Below are 16960 nucleotides of genomic sequence, written 5' to 3'. Positions count from 1 at the left end.
ATCTACTCGTCTAACTATGAGCAAGAAAGCAAAAACTATTTCCCAAGATGTCGTTTTTTTCCACTGACTCTAACAGATTTGTCCTCTTCCATGTCCACTATAAATTTTTGAATCTTTTCTCTTCAATCTTCATGTTTAGCTGGATAAAAAAAAGACAGGACCTGACATTGAATACTGGAGGGAAACAGTTGTTGTGATGTAACATGGAGGGGATGTCTCTGTCCTGATTCAGGCTGGCAGCACTACGTTCTGTTCTAAAGCGCTTGACAGCCTCGAAGGCTGCCATCTGTTAGCGTCTGAAGAGGATACTGAGCACCAAGGCTACGAAGGCCAGCAGGGTCATGCAGAGCCGGAGGTGGGCCACGTTGTACTCCCCCTGGGTCTTTGCCAGTCGGTAAGTCAGCGCCGACTGCAGGCACACAAACAGCATACTGGTGGGGAAGGCGATGCCTGCTCCGACATAGTGGAGGACTTTGGCATAATCCACCTGTTGTACAAACAAAGGAGAGAAGAAACATTAAAGTGGGCAATGATCTGCAGTTTAGCAGCTCACATTGTTGAAAAAAGGAAAACACCACGTGGGATCTGAAGGGGGCAACATCAGACAGCTTCTGCATCAAGCTGATTATTCATTGTTGTGTAATATTTAGTTTATAGCCTCTTAAGAATTCTTTTAGTGAGAAGCCAAAGTAGAACAAGTGAAAACGAGAGGGTGGTAGGAAGTTAACGACAGCAGCGAGCAACACCACAGAACGCCTCCTTTTTCCCTGCTGGTCACAAGAACGATGAGAAACAATACACAAAAGAGCTGCTCAGGACCATGTGACTACAGCTCCCACTGCAACACACACACACACAGACACACAGACACACACACACACACACACACACACACACACACTGATCAGGACAGATAAGAGACTCAATGGAGCATTGACCAAAGCTAGAAACACATTCACTCCAGACTAACTTAGACAGATGACAAAGAATTGCTTTTCTTGGCCGATGCTAAATGGTTAAAGCCTTGTGTTTGAATAACAATGTAACTCTGAGGGATCATTAGAGCAATAGCCTAGAAGTTATTTAGTCTTGGCTTCTAAGCGATTTGTCCACTGACCTGGCTAGTACATACTGAACATTCTTGTGAAATAGGCTAATCCTTGTCCTGAAAAAATAAGATTTACACAATATTCAATGTGAAAAGCGCACGCAGCAATACAGAGCTTTACTTAGATCGGTCTGTGACATCTCCAGAGTCAGAGGTGAAGTTTGGGAATAAACCACAGCAAGGCCTTACACATTTTCTCTGGTTTGAAACGCAGGGTTTTATTCACATTGTGAATTCAAGTATAATACCTCTAATGGTAATGTGTATGATACAAAAATACATAAACACACCTGTGACCACATGACATCAGTATTACTGTGTCAAACATGCTGTTTCAACATGCTCGGACGAGAATGACGAGCTACACACGAAACACCATGTATCATCGATTTTCCCTTGAAATATTTTCTAGCATTTTGAATTGTGTTGCTAATGAAAAAGTTTTGGGAAATCGTCACAATTTAGTAGAACATCTCTGGACCAATCAGAAACAAGTTCCTTTTGGAGATTTTTTATGTTCTATACAGTTTCCTAAAAGTCACCAGAGTGCTATTACAAAAAATGAAAGTTTTGTGCATTTTGTGTGTGTATTGCAACCACATTGGAAATGTGTAAACATGATGTCTGAATAACCAGGCCAACTTTGGAGCCACTTGGCCAATAAGGGGCGCTGTAGCTGCATCATCTAACTATAAAGGACTGCCTATGTGTAAGTTTGTATGTATGTCATTTGCATATCTCAAAAACTGTTTATCCAATCAACTTCCACCTCGCTGCACTATTGCTGAAGACCAAAGGGAGTGCAGTGTCGAGTATGAAGTCAATCGGATTAGCGGTTCTCGACAGCACTTCTGGGGCAAAGAGACCAGATCAAAACGTGGGCTTGTGTTCTGAATGGGTACGCCCCCAGTGGACACTGAACTAGTCCACTGAATGTGCACACACACACACACACAGATAAAAATAAAAATAGAAAAACCACAAAGGTGCTGGTGAAAGAAACAAAGAGCATAAAGGGAACCCGCTGTGTCCTGTTGCTTCATTAGAGATATATCTGATGCTGCTGGTGTCCAATCCTTCAGCCTTTTATCTCCTTACTAAGCAAACTAACTGCACTAATATGTGTTAAGTTAACAATGTAGCTTTGGCCAATTGCTCAATTGCTTGCAATATCATTTTTGTTACAGTGTAGCATCATGACTTATAAAGGCCCTTAGCTGTTCTAAAATCACTGTAAACCACCACAGCCCCTTGTGGGCTATTGCCTAAGTCTCCTACTGCATCTAATGTGACTACATGTAACTGGCACTGTTGCAGTACTGCCAATCTGTTACTCACTATACCGGGTAATGGAAAAACAGGCACACACATGCACAAACAACAACCATATGCTTTATCCTCCTGGCACCTTCTTTTTTTTTTTTACTGATGTTGTTTTCCAGCCAAACTGCAGAACATTTACTAGTTCCAGCTTCTCAACTGAGAGGATTTGCTTGCTCGTCTTTGTCGGATCTGATCGTAAAACAAAATGTCTTTTGGAATTATGGTCAGAGAAAGCAAGCAATGTAAATATGTCACGTTGGGTTTTAGAAAGTTATGATGGGCATTTTTTCACAATTTTCTGATTGATTTATCATGAATATAACCAGCAGATTAATAAGTAAATAATTTACACTCTCCACAGTGGCCTCTGTGTGTGTGTGTGTGTGTGTGTGTGTGTGTGTGTGTGTGTGCAGCTCAGTGTCCCAGATTCTATCACTAATTGCAGTCATTACCTGATGGCTTAATGAGGCATTAAGCCACCTTTGCTGTCCTACTTTATGCATGTTTTCACACTTTGTACAGTACGCCAGGGCGACGTGCTGTCACAACAATGTCGTTGAGAGACAAAGGCATGGGCCGTGGAAAAACTGATGGATGCTGAGAGCGGTGAGGTGGACTGAAACGTGGCAGCAGCCAGCGACAATGAAAAACAGGAGAGACATATGGAGGAAGCTCTCAGTATGGCTACATGTGTTAATCAGAAACTACACATCTCCAAACATCTGCCTTCATCTGTCACTGCTGAAATGTTGTTTAGCTGAAAGTCACCAGAGTGTGTGCCTACATCTGTCATACACTGCAAAAAAGCCAACTTGTATTTTTTGGCCTAAAACAGTGATTAAAGTTGGTCAAACTTGGAAATATAAATTATTGACATTTAGGCCAATAATGTAAGTTAGCACAACAAAGGAAGCCAGTTGTATGCTCAAAAACAAGTTTGTGAGCTGTTACTTATATCTTTAAGTTGGAGTTCACAACAAGGGACAATAATTCTGCTAACTCTTATTTCTTTGTTGTGAAATGCGGGAAAGCGGTGAAATCCGGTCATTAGCAAAAGCTAGCGGCTAACTAATGCTAGCGGCTAACTGATGCTAGCAGCTAACTGATGCTACCAGTGCTGCTTGTTACAGCTACAAGAGTAGCCATTAGCGTGTCAATGCTAACTCAAAATTGTGGTCGCAACATGACACTGACATTTCATAGCGGCGTTAAAATCGTGCCAATTCAGCACATTGCAGAACTAAGCAGAAGTATTAGAAGGATTAAAAGTTATTACAATGTAAAATTATAAGTTAGTACACCTTACAGTTGAGTTGACAAAAATCATAATTCAGAGTTGAGCAAACTCAAAAACAAAACTTAAAATATTTAGTTTAATTGTCCAACTTAAAATTTTATCGAAGTTTGTTGCCTTGAAATTTTGAGTTCACCCAACTTTTCTTTTTTTGCAGTGTACCTGTCCAAATACTGGTGCCAAATTTTAATAAAAACCTTTTCCTTTACTGTCAATCTTATACTTGTGGTAAGATACAGAAAGTAAAACTGTGCCATGTGATAAGGGGTGTGAGGATGTGCATGAGGAAACAAGTTCAACTGACATCTTTCTGTAATCTTCAGGTTTCATTATCTGGAAACTGAACCAACGTCAGATGAAGTGAAACTCTATTAACTTCCTACCGTTTACAACACACCTGCTGTATATAATGCCAGCTAAAGACTGTAACTGACGTGTCACCACCACTTCTTGCAAAACCACTTCTAACAGAACTTTTCACTGACTCACTTCTGCAGAATTTCTGCCTAGAATATGTTGAAGTAGTTTACAAAAATGTTACATATCTGTTTAGTTGTTTTCAGTAGGTTGTGGCAATACACAATACAGTGCGATACAATATATTCTATCTAATTTATTTTGGTCTAATTTATTTGTATTTATTAATTTATATATTGTTCCAACATACTTGATCTTATTTATTATGAACAAATGTGTTTTATTTATTATATTACAGGATAATTATTGAAAAGTACATGGTATTATTTTGTATTATTATTTATTTTAAATACATATATTTTTTAATTTATTTGTACTGGAATTTCAGTCGCATTATATTTAAAGTTCAAGAAAATCCTTGCAAAAGTTAACTTAAGTCCAATAAATGCATGATTTTCAAAGTTAATTTTGTTAACCAAAATAATCAGGAATATGATTTTTGCCACAATCAAGCAGCCCTATTTTGGACAGAACAACTGTCATCTCTGTTTCCAGTCTTTATGCTAAGCTAAGCTAACCCGCCGAACAGATAAATAAAGAATACTTTAGAAGATAAGAATGGATGGGATAGAGACAGAAAGACAGAGCATATAGGAGGGAGCAAGCAAAGAAACTAGCAAACCTACACAGAATCTGAACCTGATACTTGATTTATATCTCATAAAAAACACCCAGATTTCAAGTACCATCCTGCTGAAATGTCATGGTTGAGAGAGACGTGATCGTCAGTGTGTTGCAGATACCGGCAGTTTGCAACAACATCAACAAGGCAACAAGGCTCTGCTGTCAGAGAGCATCATCTGTACAGGAGCATGCAGGAATAAGAGTCCAGACAGCTTTTCTGGTCCTCTTTCTTTCCCTCCTTTTCCTCCCAGCAGCTCTCGGCCCAACTGTGTCACTCCCATGCACCTCTGTGTGGCAGCGATGTGCTTTTCCATCATCTATTTATGTGCTTCTTTGCCCAAACTGTCAGACCACCTAACAGGAAAAGCCCCAGTGGCCACACCACAGCTGTGCTGCCAAACCCTTACATAACACACAGCTACAAACTGAAGCAGTTGCCACTGCTCAGTATGTTGCCATATGTTTTGTTTCTGGTGCTTTTCATCCTCTTTGATGTGTCGGGTTCATCAGATTTTGGGGGCTGTTTTCTCCTCTGATTTCCAACTTGTTTGTGTTGTTTGCCTTGTGGATGCTGTGTCCATATGTTTTGGATCTGTGTTTCATTTCACCAGCAGGGTTTCTAATCTGTCATGTGGTTTAAACAGTTTATTCAATGACATCTCTATTTCCATCCCACTGGAATGTCCCCGGCTATAAGACACGGAATGTCTGAGATTGAGCGGCTACGTCCTGGCCTGTGATTGGCTATAGATTGGGCCCGCTTCACACACCCTGTCTGCCCAGCTCCTCTCCATGCATGGCCAGACTTGATGACTCACTTCCCCCTGGCTCTTCCCGTAAAATTCCTCCCAGTTGTGCAGAGCAGAGGCTCCAAAGGAGAAGCGGGAAGAAGGTGAAACAACCTTTGTGCAGTCTGAGACAAACTGCCTCTGCACACCTGTTCCACATACTCCTGTAGGACGATTCTCCTTTGCTGTCTGCCGCGTCACACAGTGAACTTTAGGCATTAATTGTTTAACTAAGATGTCATCTGCAGAAAACATTTAGTTCAGTTTGATTCTCATCTCTGCCACACCTGACTGCACAGACCCATCCGTTCTCCGTTCATGTTTAAATGACAACAAGGTTGATAATATGATAATATAACAGGATCAACAAACTGTACATGAGAGTGAAATTCTAACTGTAGTCAAACCTCCTAAATAACCAATAAATTGACTTAAACTAATGAATCACCAGCAAATAAAAAAAACCTTATTCAAGAGGAGAGGACAGAGGCAAGGTTCGTACAAAATGTCTTTATACCCACAGAAATGAATGTATACTGTAACTTTTCTTTGTTTTTACCAGCTATATATACATATATTACATACCCTAGCAAATTAATAATTGTTGTTTAAATTTAAATAATAAAAGATTTTTGGTTGACATGAGTGATTGTGTAGATGAAACACCAGATTATGTTGACAATCAAGCATCTTTTAAAGACATTTTTTGACATTTTATCTATTTTTCTGCTAGTGGCAGAGAGAGGAGTACTTCCAAATTAAAGCATTCCTAATCATTCAAAGCATTCTCCAAACTTTCAAGACTTTGTATGAACCCTGCATTGGGCCCAGTGCTGTTCGAATAGTGTTGGCTTTTTACACAGCTGTAAAACATTGTAGACAGTTTTTAGTGAAAACAAGCTGCGAATGATGTAGCAATGACAACGGCTGCTTTCATGGAAACATTATTCTACTTTCTAATGACACATGTTTTCATTCAAGACAAACTTTCACCACTGCAGATATTTTTTGGTTTCAATAACTGGAGGGGTATTTTGGTGGGCACCATGTCTTCCTCCTACTTGTTACTCTTCCATCATCAGGAAACCATTTAGCAATCTTTTAGAAGCTGAAGGACAGAACCTGAATGGTAACAACATTTCACAAATGTAACCAACCTTTCAGAAACTGTGTATATTTAATCTCTGACGTCTCACCCACCCTTTATTCCTTACAAAAACACCAGCTACCCATAACTGCCTCTCTTCCCATTCTCATTCTCATTCTCATTCTCGTTCACACAGACACACACAGACACAGACACAGACACAGACACACAGACACACAGACACACAGACACACACACACACACACACACACACACACACACACACACACACAGTCTAGGCATAGAGCCAAGGCTCCAAATATTTAAACTTGAAGAAATTCTTTTCCGAAGAACAAATATCTACAGGGAAAGAATTCAGTTTGGGTTTCTTCACTTAAGCTACCAGAATGAGCTCTGAAGGATTGCCTCTATGAAGTCCGGATGGACTTTAACTAACATAAATGTAGATCTGAAATACAATGTGTGCGTGTGTGAGAGAGATAAAGAGGGGAAATAGAGGGAGTCATTAGAGGAAGATTAAAGCAAAGACAAAAAAAGAAGCAGTCATCACCACAGGCCTGAATGTCATTGAGAAACAATAACATGCAATTCTGTGCAGAGCTGCAACTCACGGTTAACTTTCATTATCAATCATTTTCTCATCCAGTATGTCTTGTTGTTTTTTTTTACCAGTGGAAAAACTCATATGATTTGAGATCACAAAAAAGCAGCAAATCCTCTCTCTGAAGATACAAGAACCAGAGAAATGTTGCCATTTTTGCCTAAAAAATTGCTTCTGAACAAACTATCAAAATATAATTTTTTTCTGTCATTCACCTTGATTAATCACTTAATCACCACAGATCTATTTCTATATATCAGTTTGTTATAGTCAGTCGGCCAGGGTCTTATTTCTTCTTCTGCTGTGTTAGATCTTCTTCATTATTTACTGTAGATTTTGTCTTTCCATTTTACCTCAGTGTGATGAAAGTAAACTGGATCTCAGTACCTGAAAGTTGCCCACCATGATGAGTCCAGCGGCACAGATCCAGCCTGTGGAGAGACTCGCCGTGTTGAGAACACAGTTTTGATGCTTCTCAATGACGTGGGCGTAACGGAGCAGCACAATCACCATCACTGCAGAACGACAGACATGAAAGAAAGAGAAACAGAGACAAAGTTACGCTTGTTCTGGAAAAAGTAACCTGCAAACTGTTGGTATTGTGTTTTATTATTTCACAGTTCCTCACTGCAGTTTAATTCAAACACTGGTGCTCCTCACTTTGCCAAAGAACACAAAACTTCCTTGGAAGCTGCACAAAGTTGAATTTCTCTTCCGAAAAAGTGGGAATATGAGAGGCTGGAAATGGCGGGAAAGTGGGGACGCTAAATGGGTGGGGGGTTGGTCTATGTCTTGCATAAGATTAAAAGGTGAAGAGGGAGGAAGTACAGTATAAGGGACAGATGAGTGCTGATGTGCTAATGGGCTGTGACTGGGGGTATTGTTGGTGCGCTGAGGAGATGACCCCCGCCTGGTTTCTCTTTGTTCACTCCTCACGGCTGGTGCCTGACGAGGGCTGGCTGGGCTCGGGGAAAGCGGGGCATAAGGGGGTGAGTGGATGAGAGCAGGCTGAGAGAATTAGAGGGGACAAGGAGCCCCTCATGTCCTGACCTGAAGCCCATACATTGTCTCAGAGACTAAACTGATGTCTTAAATCTGTCACCATCTGTGTAAGAGACAGGCTTTAAGTTGGTCCGTGCTGCCAAGAGAGAATAAAAATGGAAACCGTGGTCACGGAGAGGAAAGAAAAACGTGAGTGCAGGACTTAACAATGTCAAGCTTTGTCTCCACTCGTCTCAGCTGGCTGCAGGCCAGCGTATCAATGTGGACACTAATGTCACATCGTAATATGTTGAGACAAATGTTTGAGTGACTTCCTGTTAATACAAAATGTTTAAGTTCATGACTTTCCTCTACCAGCTTCCAAAATAGTGCACTGAGTGAATTCATAATATTAGCATCAGCTACAGTAAAGGTATACAATATTACTACTTATTATTACCTTCGCAAAAGTTGTTTCGGTTCAGTTTACTGGCCTGATATTCATGAACCATGGTGGGTTAGCATGGGCCGAGAAAAATAAATAAATGTGGGAGCAGATACGAATCACAGGGAGGATACATAAATAATTTTTTCACTTTTGTTAATATTGCATGATAGGGCATGGTCTTAGTGCTCTCTGAGTACCCTTCTAGTTATCAATGTACTTATTAAATTTTTCATAAAAATGTGAAAAACATTTCATGCTTCTCTTTATTTTACTATTAAATTAAAACTGTATATTTTAGAATGGATTATAGGATTAATTGTGGCCTGAATTTAGCTTGTTACATGATTTTTTTCCACAAAACACATAATTTAAATAATAAATAAAAATGTACAGTACAGTAACTTTTTAACACATTATATCTATAGCAGAATATGATGCTTGACATGATTTAGAAATGGTGTAAGCTATTATTTGTGTGTGTGTGTGTGTGTGTGTGTGTGTGTGTGTGTGTGTGTGTGTGTGTGTGTGTGTATGTATGTATGTATGCATGTATGTATATATATATATATATATATATATACATACATACATGCATACATACATGCATACATACATACATACAAATCAAATCAATGTTCTGTGTGACCATCCTTTGCCTTCAAACCAGATTGTTTTTGTTCAGATCCTCAGGTCGGACCTTGATTGTGTTCCTCTCCGTTCTTTCTGCACTAAAATCATCCTGGCAAAGTGATTTCAGTCACAATCATGGAAAAACAAACAGCACTGTCTCCAGGCTCGGAAACAATCTTGTCTTTGTTGTTTTTTTCCTACTCCTTTTTTCCTTCTTTAAAATGGAGAACACGCTGTATTGCTGAAGGGCCAAGAAAGTCAACTGCAGTTTTTTTTTTTTCATTCGATTAAAACATCTCTGTCTCTCTGCTGTAGACTGGCTGGCTGTTGGATTTTCCCCGTTTCAACAAAATGACTTTTTCATCATTACAAATGAGCGTGTTTGAACTTGGTGGCATTTAGCAGTTACTCTAAAATGATGTAAGCTAGGCCTGAAGGTTAAATACATGGAAGAACATTTTCCCCATTAGAGAGGACATCCGTCATGTTTAGGTCTCACTGCCTGCACTGCGCTGTTTTCTGGCATATTTCTCTGAGGGTGCATGTCATGCTGAGGGGTCACATGTTCTTACAGCATAAAGGTTACATGTCTGCTGAGTAAGCAGCGTGGCTGAACTCCACCTCGCCTCGGAGGGTCAGGACAAGCTGTTGTCTGTCAGCTCAACAATAGAATTTTTTTACATATGGCCAGTGTCGCCAACACTGTCCCAGCTTTAGCCACGTTCCACACAAGCTCCTGATCTTCTCTCTGAACTCAGGAAGCCCAGGGGTCTAGGCTCAAACACACACAATGTTTCTCCATCATGCATGTAAGAGCCAATCAGGGACTAATTGAGTAATGATGATTTAATTTAAAAAAAGATTAAAAACAGCTCACAATATGTCATTATAATTCACAATTGTAATATCAATACTTTCAATACATCGATCAGGTATTCTACTGACAATATACATATTTTTCTTATGTAATGCAATTTTCGACTGTCTATAATGCAAATATTGTTCCCAATTTTATATTATTGTTTGAGTGTTAATACTTTATTATATTTCCTCTTGTCTAAATCGTCAATACTTTTATATTTCTTGTTTCTATTTCTTGTTACTTTTATTGATACTTCTTTCTATATCTGCTGTACACTTTTTGCTGCTGTTACACTAAAAATGTCCCCATTGTGGGGCTAATAAATGAATATCTAACCTACTCTATTCTAATCTAAGGCTTAAAATGGTTTAAAAATGCATAATTTAGTAATGTAAAAAATGATCATACACTTCTATATAATATCATCAAGTGCCGTCTTGCTCGCCGACGTAGAATCCTATAATGATTTCCTGATTTATTTTGAAGTGCCACAAAGTTCTAACATTAGCTGTGAAGGGGCAGTCTCTCACTTTACTATCTCATACCTGGCTGTTCTCAACAATTCTGCATTTTTGGCTGCAGACTATAGAGAATTGACTGCTGCCTAATAGAGCCAGATATATCAGTTGACTGATAATTTTGGCTGATATTGGCCTATCAAAGGCATACCGGTATCGGTGTATAGTGTCTGTTATGTGCCATTATGAAAACTTTTTTTTAACACATTCTATAGTGCAGAAATTATGCTTGGCCTGATTTAGAAATGGTGTCCGCAAGTTATTTGATTTTTTTAATAGTCAGCAATTGACTAAAACTGAACAGTAAAGGTTTATTTAGCTATTTATTTTATTCCTATTTATTCTCTATTTTCTCAGTTATCATGTATAGATTGGCTAACAATGTAGTAGATTGTTTGTAGAATAATGTATAAGAATGTTAAATATTATTTAATAAAGGCCATCATATCGCTTATCAATGAATTTTCCCCCTCCAAAATCGGCATCACTCTCAGAAATGTCATATCAGTCAGGCTCTACTGCCCTCAAAACCGAAACATTGAATACAACATTTCAAATCAAGAAGATTTACTTTATTTTATGGAAATCTTCTTATCTAATGTATGTTTTAACTCTATTTTGCATACTTTTAATTATTTTCTGGATAATATCATAAATTGCAACTATTTCAAGATTTTTTGCTGTCACAAGCACAGACTTGCTTTTGCATTCACACATAGACGTGGGCGAACAGTAAAACTAGTGCATATTCCCTCAAAAGTCACACCAGCCACACCACACCTCACAGTTAAATAAACCCTGCTGTCCCCACAAGGAGCTCTGTTACAACCCAAACACCCGGCTGCATTCTCTCCCACAGGACGCATGCTGAGAAAGAATACATGCATTGTCTCTGAAACTTTGTGTGTGTACACTGGCAGAGAGGTGGGAACCAGGATAAAAAAACGAGAAAATTAATTATGAGGCAATATAGGGTTCATTGAGTCCACGTTACGAGCTGACTCGAGCAGGTACAACGTAAGACATAAATTAAAAGGCTAAGAAGCTAAGCACTGATTATTTACAATAGCCTCTTGTATAGCGACATGCCACATCAACTTAACCTACTTTTGTAGAACCATAATAACTTCCTTTACAACAGGTATTAACATGTGCCAGACTAATTAGATGGTAAGGAAAAAATAAACACAGACAAGGAAGCTGTAAATGCTACAGACTGAAGAAAAATGAAGCACCTGTAGGCAATAACAGATATGTTCCACCAGGTGTAAACGCAGCTGGACTCAAACTAAAATATAGTGTAGTTATTTCATTTTCCTGTTGCCAAACATACAATGAAAGATTAAACTAAGAAATGTGGTTCAACAGGAAGCTGTAGGGGAGCAGGAGCTCAGTCTGCAGGAACTTGGCTTGTTCCCCATACAGACCGAGTATGTGTTTGGACTGGTAGATGGAGATGTGGCAATACGCCTCCCGGGCACCTGTCCATAGGAAGCCACCTCAATCTGACACCTCTTGACTTATTGTAGCACTCTAGTGTCTCTCCTCTCAAACTCAATGAGGATTTTGAACATTTTGTTTTTGGGTAGATGCCTGAAATAACTTCTGTGGTTAACACAAGCTGAAGAGATGTTTGCGTTTTTTTGTACGACATAAAATACGCTTGTAAACAACCCCACTTGGGAATTTTTAAGTGTTTATGCATCCTTAAAAAGGCGGTTGCTAACAAGTGGCTAAATGACACTTCAGTGGTTGTTGGGGACATTAAACGTCATCACGCTGGACATGGACGGGAACTCTTTAGTACGCCTCACAGCCTCTAGTCATGTTTGTCAGTACTCTGGCAAACTCTTGTAGATTGTAGATTAGATTAATAATCAGTTTATGAGGCTACGGTTTTGCTAGCTTGTCCATAATGCTGGTTAGCTTGTCGGAGAGCACCTGAAGCATAACGATAGTGATGTTTAAGTCCTGCGACTGTGGTGTAGTTTGCAAAATCATAACGTTAGCTTTTTACTTCTGTTGACTGCATTAACGCTTTAAAAATGATAAAAGTTTGTGAAGATTATCCTGCTGAACAAAACATGTAAGCATAACAAATGTGTGTTTTATGCCACAGAGCTTATTTTCTGCAATGATCTAAAAATCCAATGCAAAAATCCCATAGGCAAATTCTCAATAGACCCCATGGTGATGCTCACGTCCGGGTTGGTCGACAAAAATATGTCATTTGGTTTCCTCTCTGTAGGTCCTGCTTATGCATATGTGTGTGTAATGAGTAAAAATAAAAGAGTAAAAAAAGTTGAATTTCCCTTTAGGGATCAATAAAGAATGTCTTCTTCTTTGTGATGTTACATACTTGTCAGAAACTGATGAATGGGGAACAAGTGTGGTATTAGTATGTAATGTTTTAAAGGATATGTCACAATCTACAGTTTATGTTTTGCAAGAGAAGAACAGATCTGATTTCTTTATGTAAACAACAGGTACAGTTTAATATCCATCTTCATTATTAATGTGATCCATTTTAGAGTTAGACTGATAAATGAGTCAATTTATTGACTGACATTTACGTATTGTAGATGTGTTGTTGGATAAGTAGCTAGTAAATAATGAAATCATAACATAGTTTGTTCAACAGAGAGTCGTGACAATCTTAAGATATTCACTTTACCATCATGGAAAATAAAGAAAAGCAGCAAATATTCACACTTGAATATTTGTTAGCTTGTTTTATGTTAAAAATGACAGCTGATCTATTTAACACTGCTGATGTGGCGGTTCTCTCCCAAGGAAGATGTGAGATGTGATCTTATTTAGTTAATTTAGTGTTTATCAGTACAGTAGCAATATATAGAGCCACTGGGGTTTATTCTAAACCAGTTTGTATGACTTTACCGTTAAATTTCACACACATTGTGTAAGGAGAAGTGGACCAGGATAGCTGTGCAGGTAAACACTGCTTACTGGAAACTTACAACAAATCAAGTCAGACATGAGCTGTCATCATGTTTGTGCAATTGAGTCAACAGTGGAGACAGGAAATCTGCAATATTGTGTTGCTCTTGTTTGGCTTTAAACCCCGGGATGCCACATTGTTTGGCAGATACATTGTTTGGTTGCCACATAGCTTTTCCTCAAGTGATTTTCCTGCGTTTTTGTTTACTTAACGGTGCAATCACAGCCCAGTGCTTAGCCTACCTCTCTTCCTCTTACACAAATGCCTATATGTACACAAGGTCAGCAGAGTGACCTGCTGCGGTTCAGGGGTCACGGTTGGCCACGGTGCTGCTTAAATGCTCCACTTTCACTGCTGCCGGAGCAGAATTCACACTGAGATGCAACCAGGATCTCTCAAGTACGGTGTAGCATGTGTAGTCTCACTGCACATACATAAATACACACATGCACACAAATAGGCTCTCCCATTCTTGTCACAGAGAAACCCCAGAGCTGTAATTTGGATGTCAGCTACACACAGCATACGGCTTATTTTGAATCTACAAGGATCATTGTCTCATCATGGATATATAGACAGACAGGCAGGCAGACCTTAAATAGCTGCTAGAGGCATGCAGGCTCCTTAAGAGAAGACAAACAAGGCAGAGGGCCCTCTTCCCTGCTTTATATACGTGCACACACACAGAACATGTCTAAGCCACAGCTGGGAAACATTAACTAGATCAGGGTAGTCAGACCCACCAGTTAACGCAGGGAACAGCACGTGTAGACTCACAAAAAACACACTGAGCAGCACATGGGAGCTCATTCCCTTTTTTTTCATATCATGCGTGTTTTCCTTGTGCTTACAAAAATACACACTCACAGTGTATGTGCGCTGATATGTTTGTGTATAAATCTGTGTGTTGTCCTTTCTACCTCCTCTTTCATTCAAAATGACCACATGCAAGGTTTTCTCTGGCTCTTGTTCAGTGTGGTTGTAGGTTTTGCACGGGGCCGGCATTTTTCTAAGTGCAGCACAATCAAAGATACCCTGCAGCCTTAACATAGTCGTTCAAAACAACTACGTTTGGTTACTACTACGAGTGAAACCGCTGATGTAGTTTAAGGACCTAATTCGGTTGTAGTTTATACATTATGAAATAAATTAAAAGTGAAGCTTCCTCTTTTATTCTTTCATCTTAAGTTTTTATAATCATTTATATTTCTTTTATAAAGCATTGAACAGAAACAGAAGATTTTTCAGTTTTGACAGCTGATTAAGTTTTGTTTGTGTCGTTTCCAGGCAACTATCATTGCCTGGAAACCAATGAGTTTTATATGATAGTAACCTGAATATCCTTGGGTTATGAATGCTTAGCCTGAAAAAACAAGACATTTAAACATTCAACTTGGTCTCTAAAGATTATGGAAGGGCATTTTTCACTACTTTCTACCAATTTATATACAAAGCAATCAATTGAGAAAATATTCAGTATATTGATGAATAATCAAAATAATCTTTAGTTAAAGCCCCACTGTTATGACTTCTAAAATTTACAACTTAATTGGCCCCACCTATGACGATGAGCTGTAATTGCAGGTGTGTTTTTAGAGGTCACTTTAACATTTTCATTTTTCGTCTGCGGTCATCGCTCTACAGACACCCAGTTGATAAGACTACAAATGCAATATCTTTCATTAGTAGATCATAGCCTCAATCATCACTGTTACTTCATTTGGTGATAGATAGTGACATGCCATTATTAAAGAACATCAAGAGTGGTTATAAATGCATTTCTATTTTTATTTGATGACATTTCTGCCAACTGGCCTTCTTCAAGATACACGTTCTTATCAAATTAAAAAAGAAATGCATAAGGAGCCAGAGTGTACATGACTTTTTTCTACTTTTGATAGATAGCGACTTGAGAGTCATTTATAGTGATAGGTTGACTGATAGCAGAAACTGAAGATGATATCAATGATTGTGACTGTGTGTGTGTGTGTGTGTGTGTGTGTGTGTGTGCACACATGATGCCTTACCCATGAATGAGCCTGTGCTGCAGATAAGGCTGAAGAAGCAGCTCTCAGGGGGAAGAGTTCCACATTTACTGCAAGAAGGAGTACAGAGAAATAAATCGAATAAATACGTGAATCAACCCACATACACAACATTAATTCACCTCCCACAACATCCACGCTGAAATATAGCATGCTGTTAAAGATGTGTTTCTGTTCAAGCTATAAGGAAAGCGGGGGGAGAAAACCACGCTTCCTCACATCCCATCATCAAGCCTTTGACTTTTCACCTACTGCATACTCTCTGCGAGGAATGGGAAATGTTAGTAGGAGGGGAGGGCAGGAGACAGTCAACACAGGCTGTCTGTACTCGAGCTCCTGCTGCCTACAAAGCCAAAGCCTTCTCAGCTGACTGCAGTCACACACACACATTCTTCAGTACGCTGATAAAAAATTAAAATTCAGGAAAATAATTCTCACACTCGTGATTTTTAAACAATTCTTTGATGTATTTAGCATTTTTTTGGTGGACGATTACGTCAAGTTAATCAGATTTTAGCTTTCATTTGACACTTGATTGCAAGTCAATTACTCACTAAATCCAACAACAGATGATATAGGTGAATAAATAGTAATAAAGCTGAAAAATGTGCAGCTATATCGCTGTTGCATTATTGTAAGATTACCTTTGCAACATTTAGACATTTCTCTGTTAACCTTCATTTGCACTTTAGGGGGCTACATAATATTTCTGATTACATAATCATACTCATTGTGTTTAAATGAAAACAAACGTGTTGATTTATTTGCATTTTCTTACCATTTTCTCCAGATTTTTTTAAACAAACAAACCACAGTGTTAATACTAAACAACTGGTCTTTGATGTTAAAAGCTCAGTGGGGATAAAAAGCTAAACAAAAGAGCGGGAGTGTCTTAATTTCCTCCCAAATGTAAGCTGACGCCTCTCTGCGTGTGTGTATATGGTAAAGCACAGACCCATGCTTTGCCTCTGAACTGCCACGGTGGCAGGCAGGATATTTCAGCCCCAGTTATTTTCAGAATGCACACACACACACACACACACACACACACACACACACACACACACTCACACACTCACACACTCACACACTCACACACTCAGGAGAACCGTCTCCTTCAAGCTCACTCGCTTTTTTATCAACAATGTGCCGACAGGGGTCATGTAAAACAATGGGACAGTGTTCCTGTTTTTA

At 39.0% G+C, this 16960-nt stretch overlaps 1 protein-coding gene across 1 annotated transcript in view; it reads right to left on the bottom strand.

The window, feature by feature from the left end:
• Positions 1–16960, bottom strand: part of zgc:154058 (Transmembrane protein 150A-like) — a 30713-nt gene that overhangs the window by 4407 nt on the left and 9346 nt on the right. The window contains exons 5-7 of the mRNA XM_059359488.1: positions 15749–15816; positions 7711–7838; positions 310–487 (exon numbers count right to left, since the gene is read on the bottom strand). Coding sequence (XP_059215471.1) covers positions 310–487; positions 7711–7838; positions 15749–15816 — 374 coding nt within the window. The remainder of the gene's footprint in view (positions 1–309; positions 488–7710; positions 7839–15748; positions 15817–16960) is intronic.

The sequence above is a fragment of the Centropristis striata genome, chromosome 20 (assembly GCF_030273125.1).
Source record: "Centropristis striata isolate RG_2023a ecotype Rhode Island chromosome 20, C.striata_1.0, whole genome shotgun sequence".
Taxonomy (NCBI): Eukaryota; Metazoa; Chordata; class Actinopteri; order Perciformes; family Serranidae; genus Centropristis; species Centropristis striata.
Note: the sequence above shows the minus strand (reverse complement) of the source record. Positions and strands in the feature narration are given on the sequence as shown.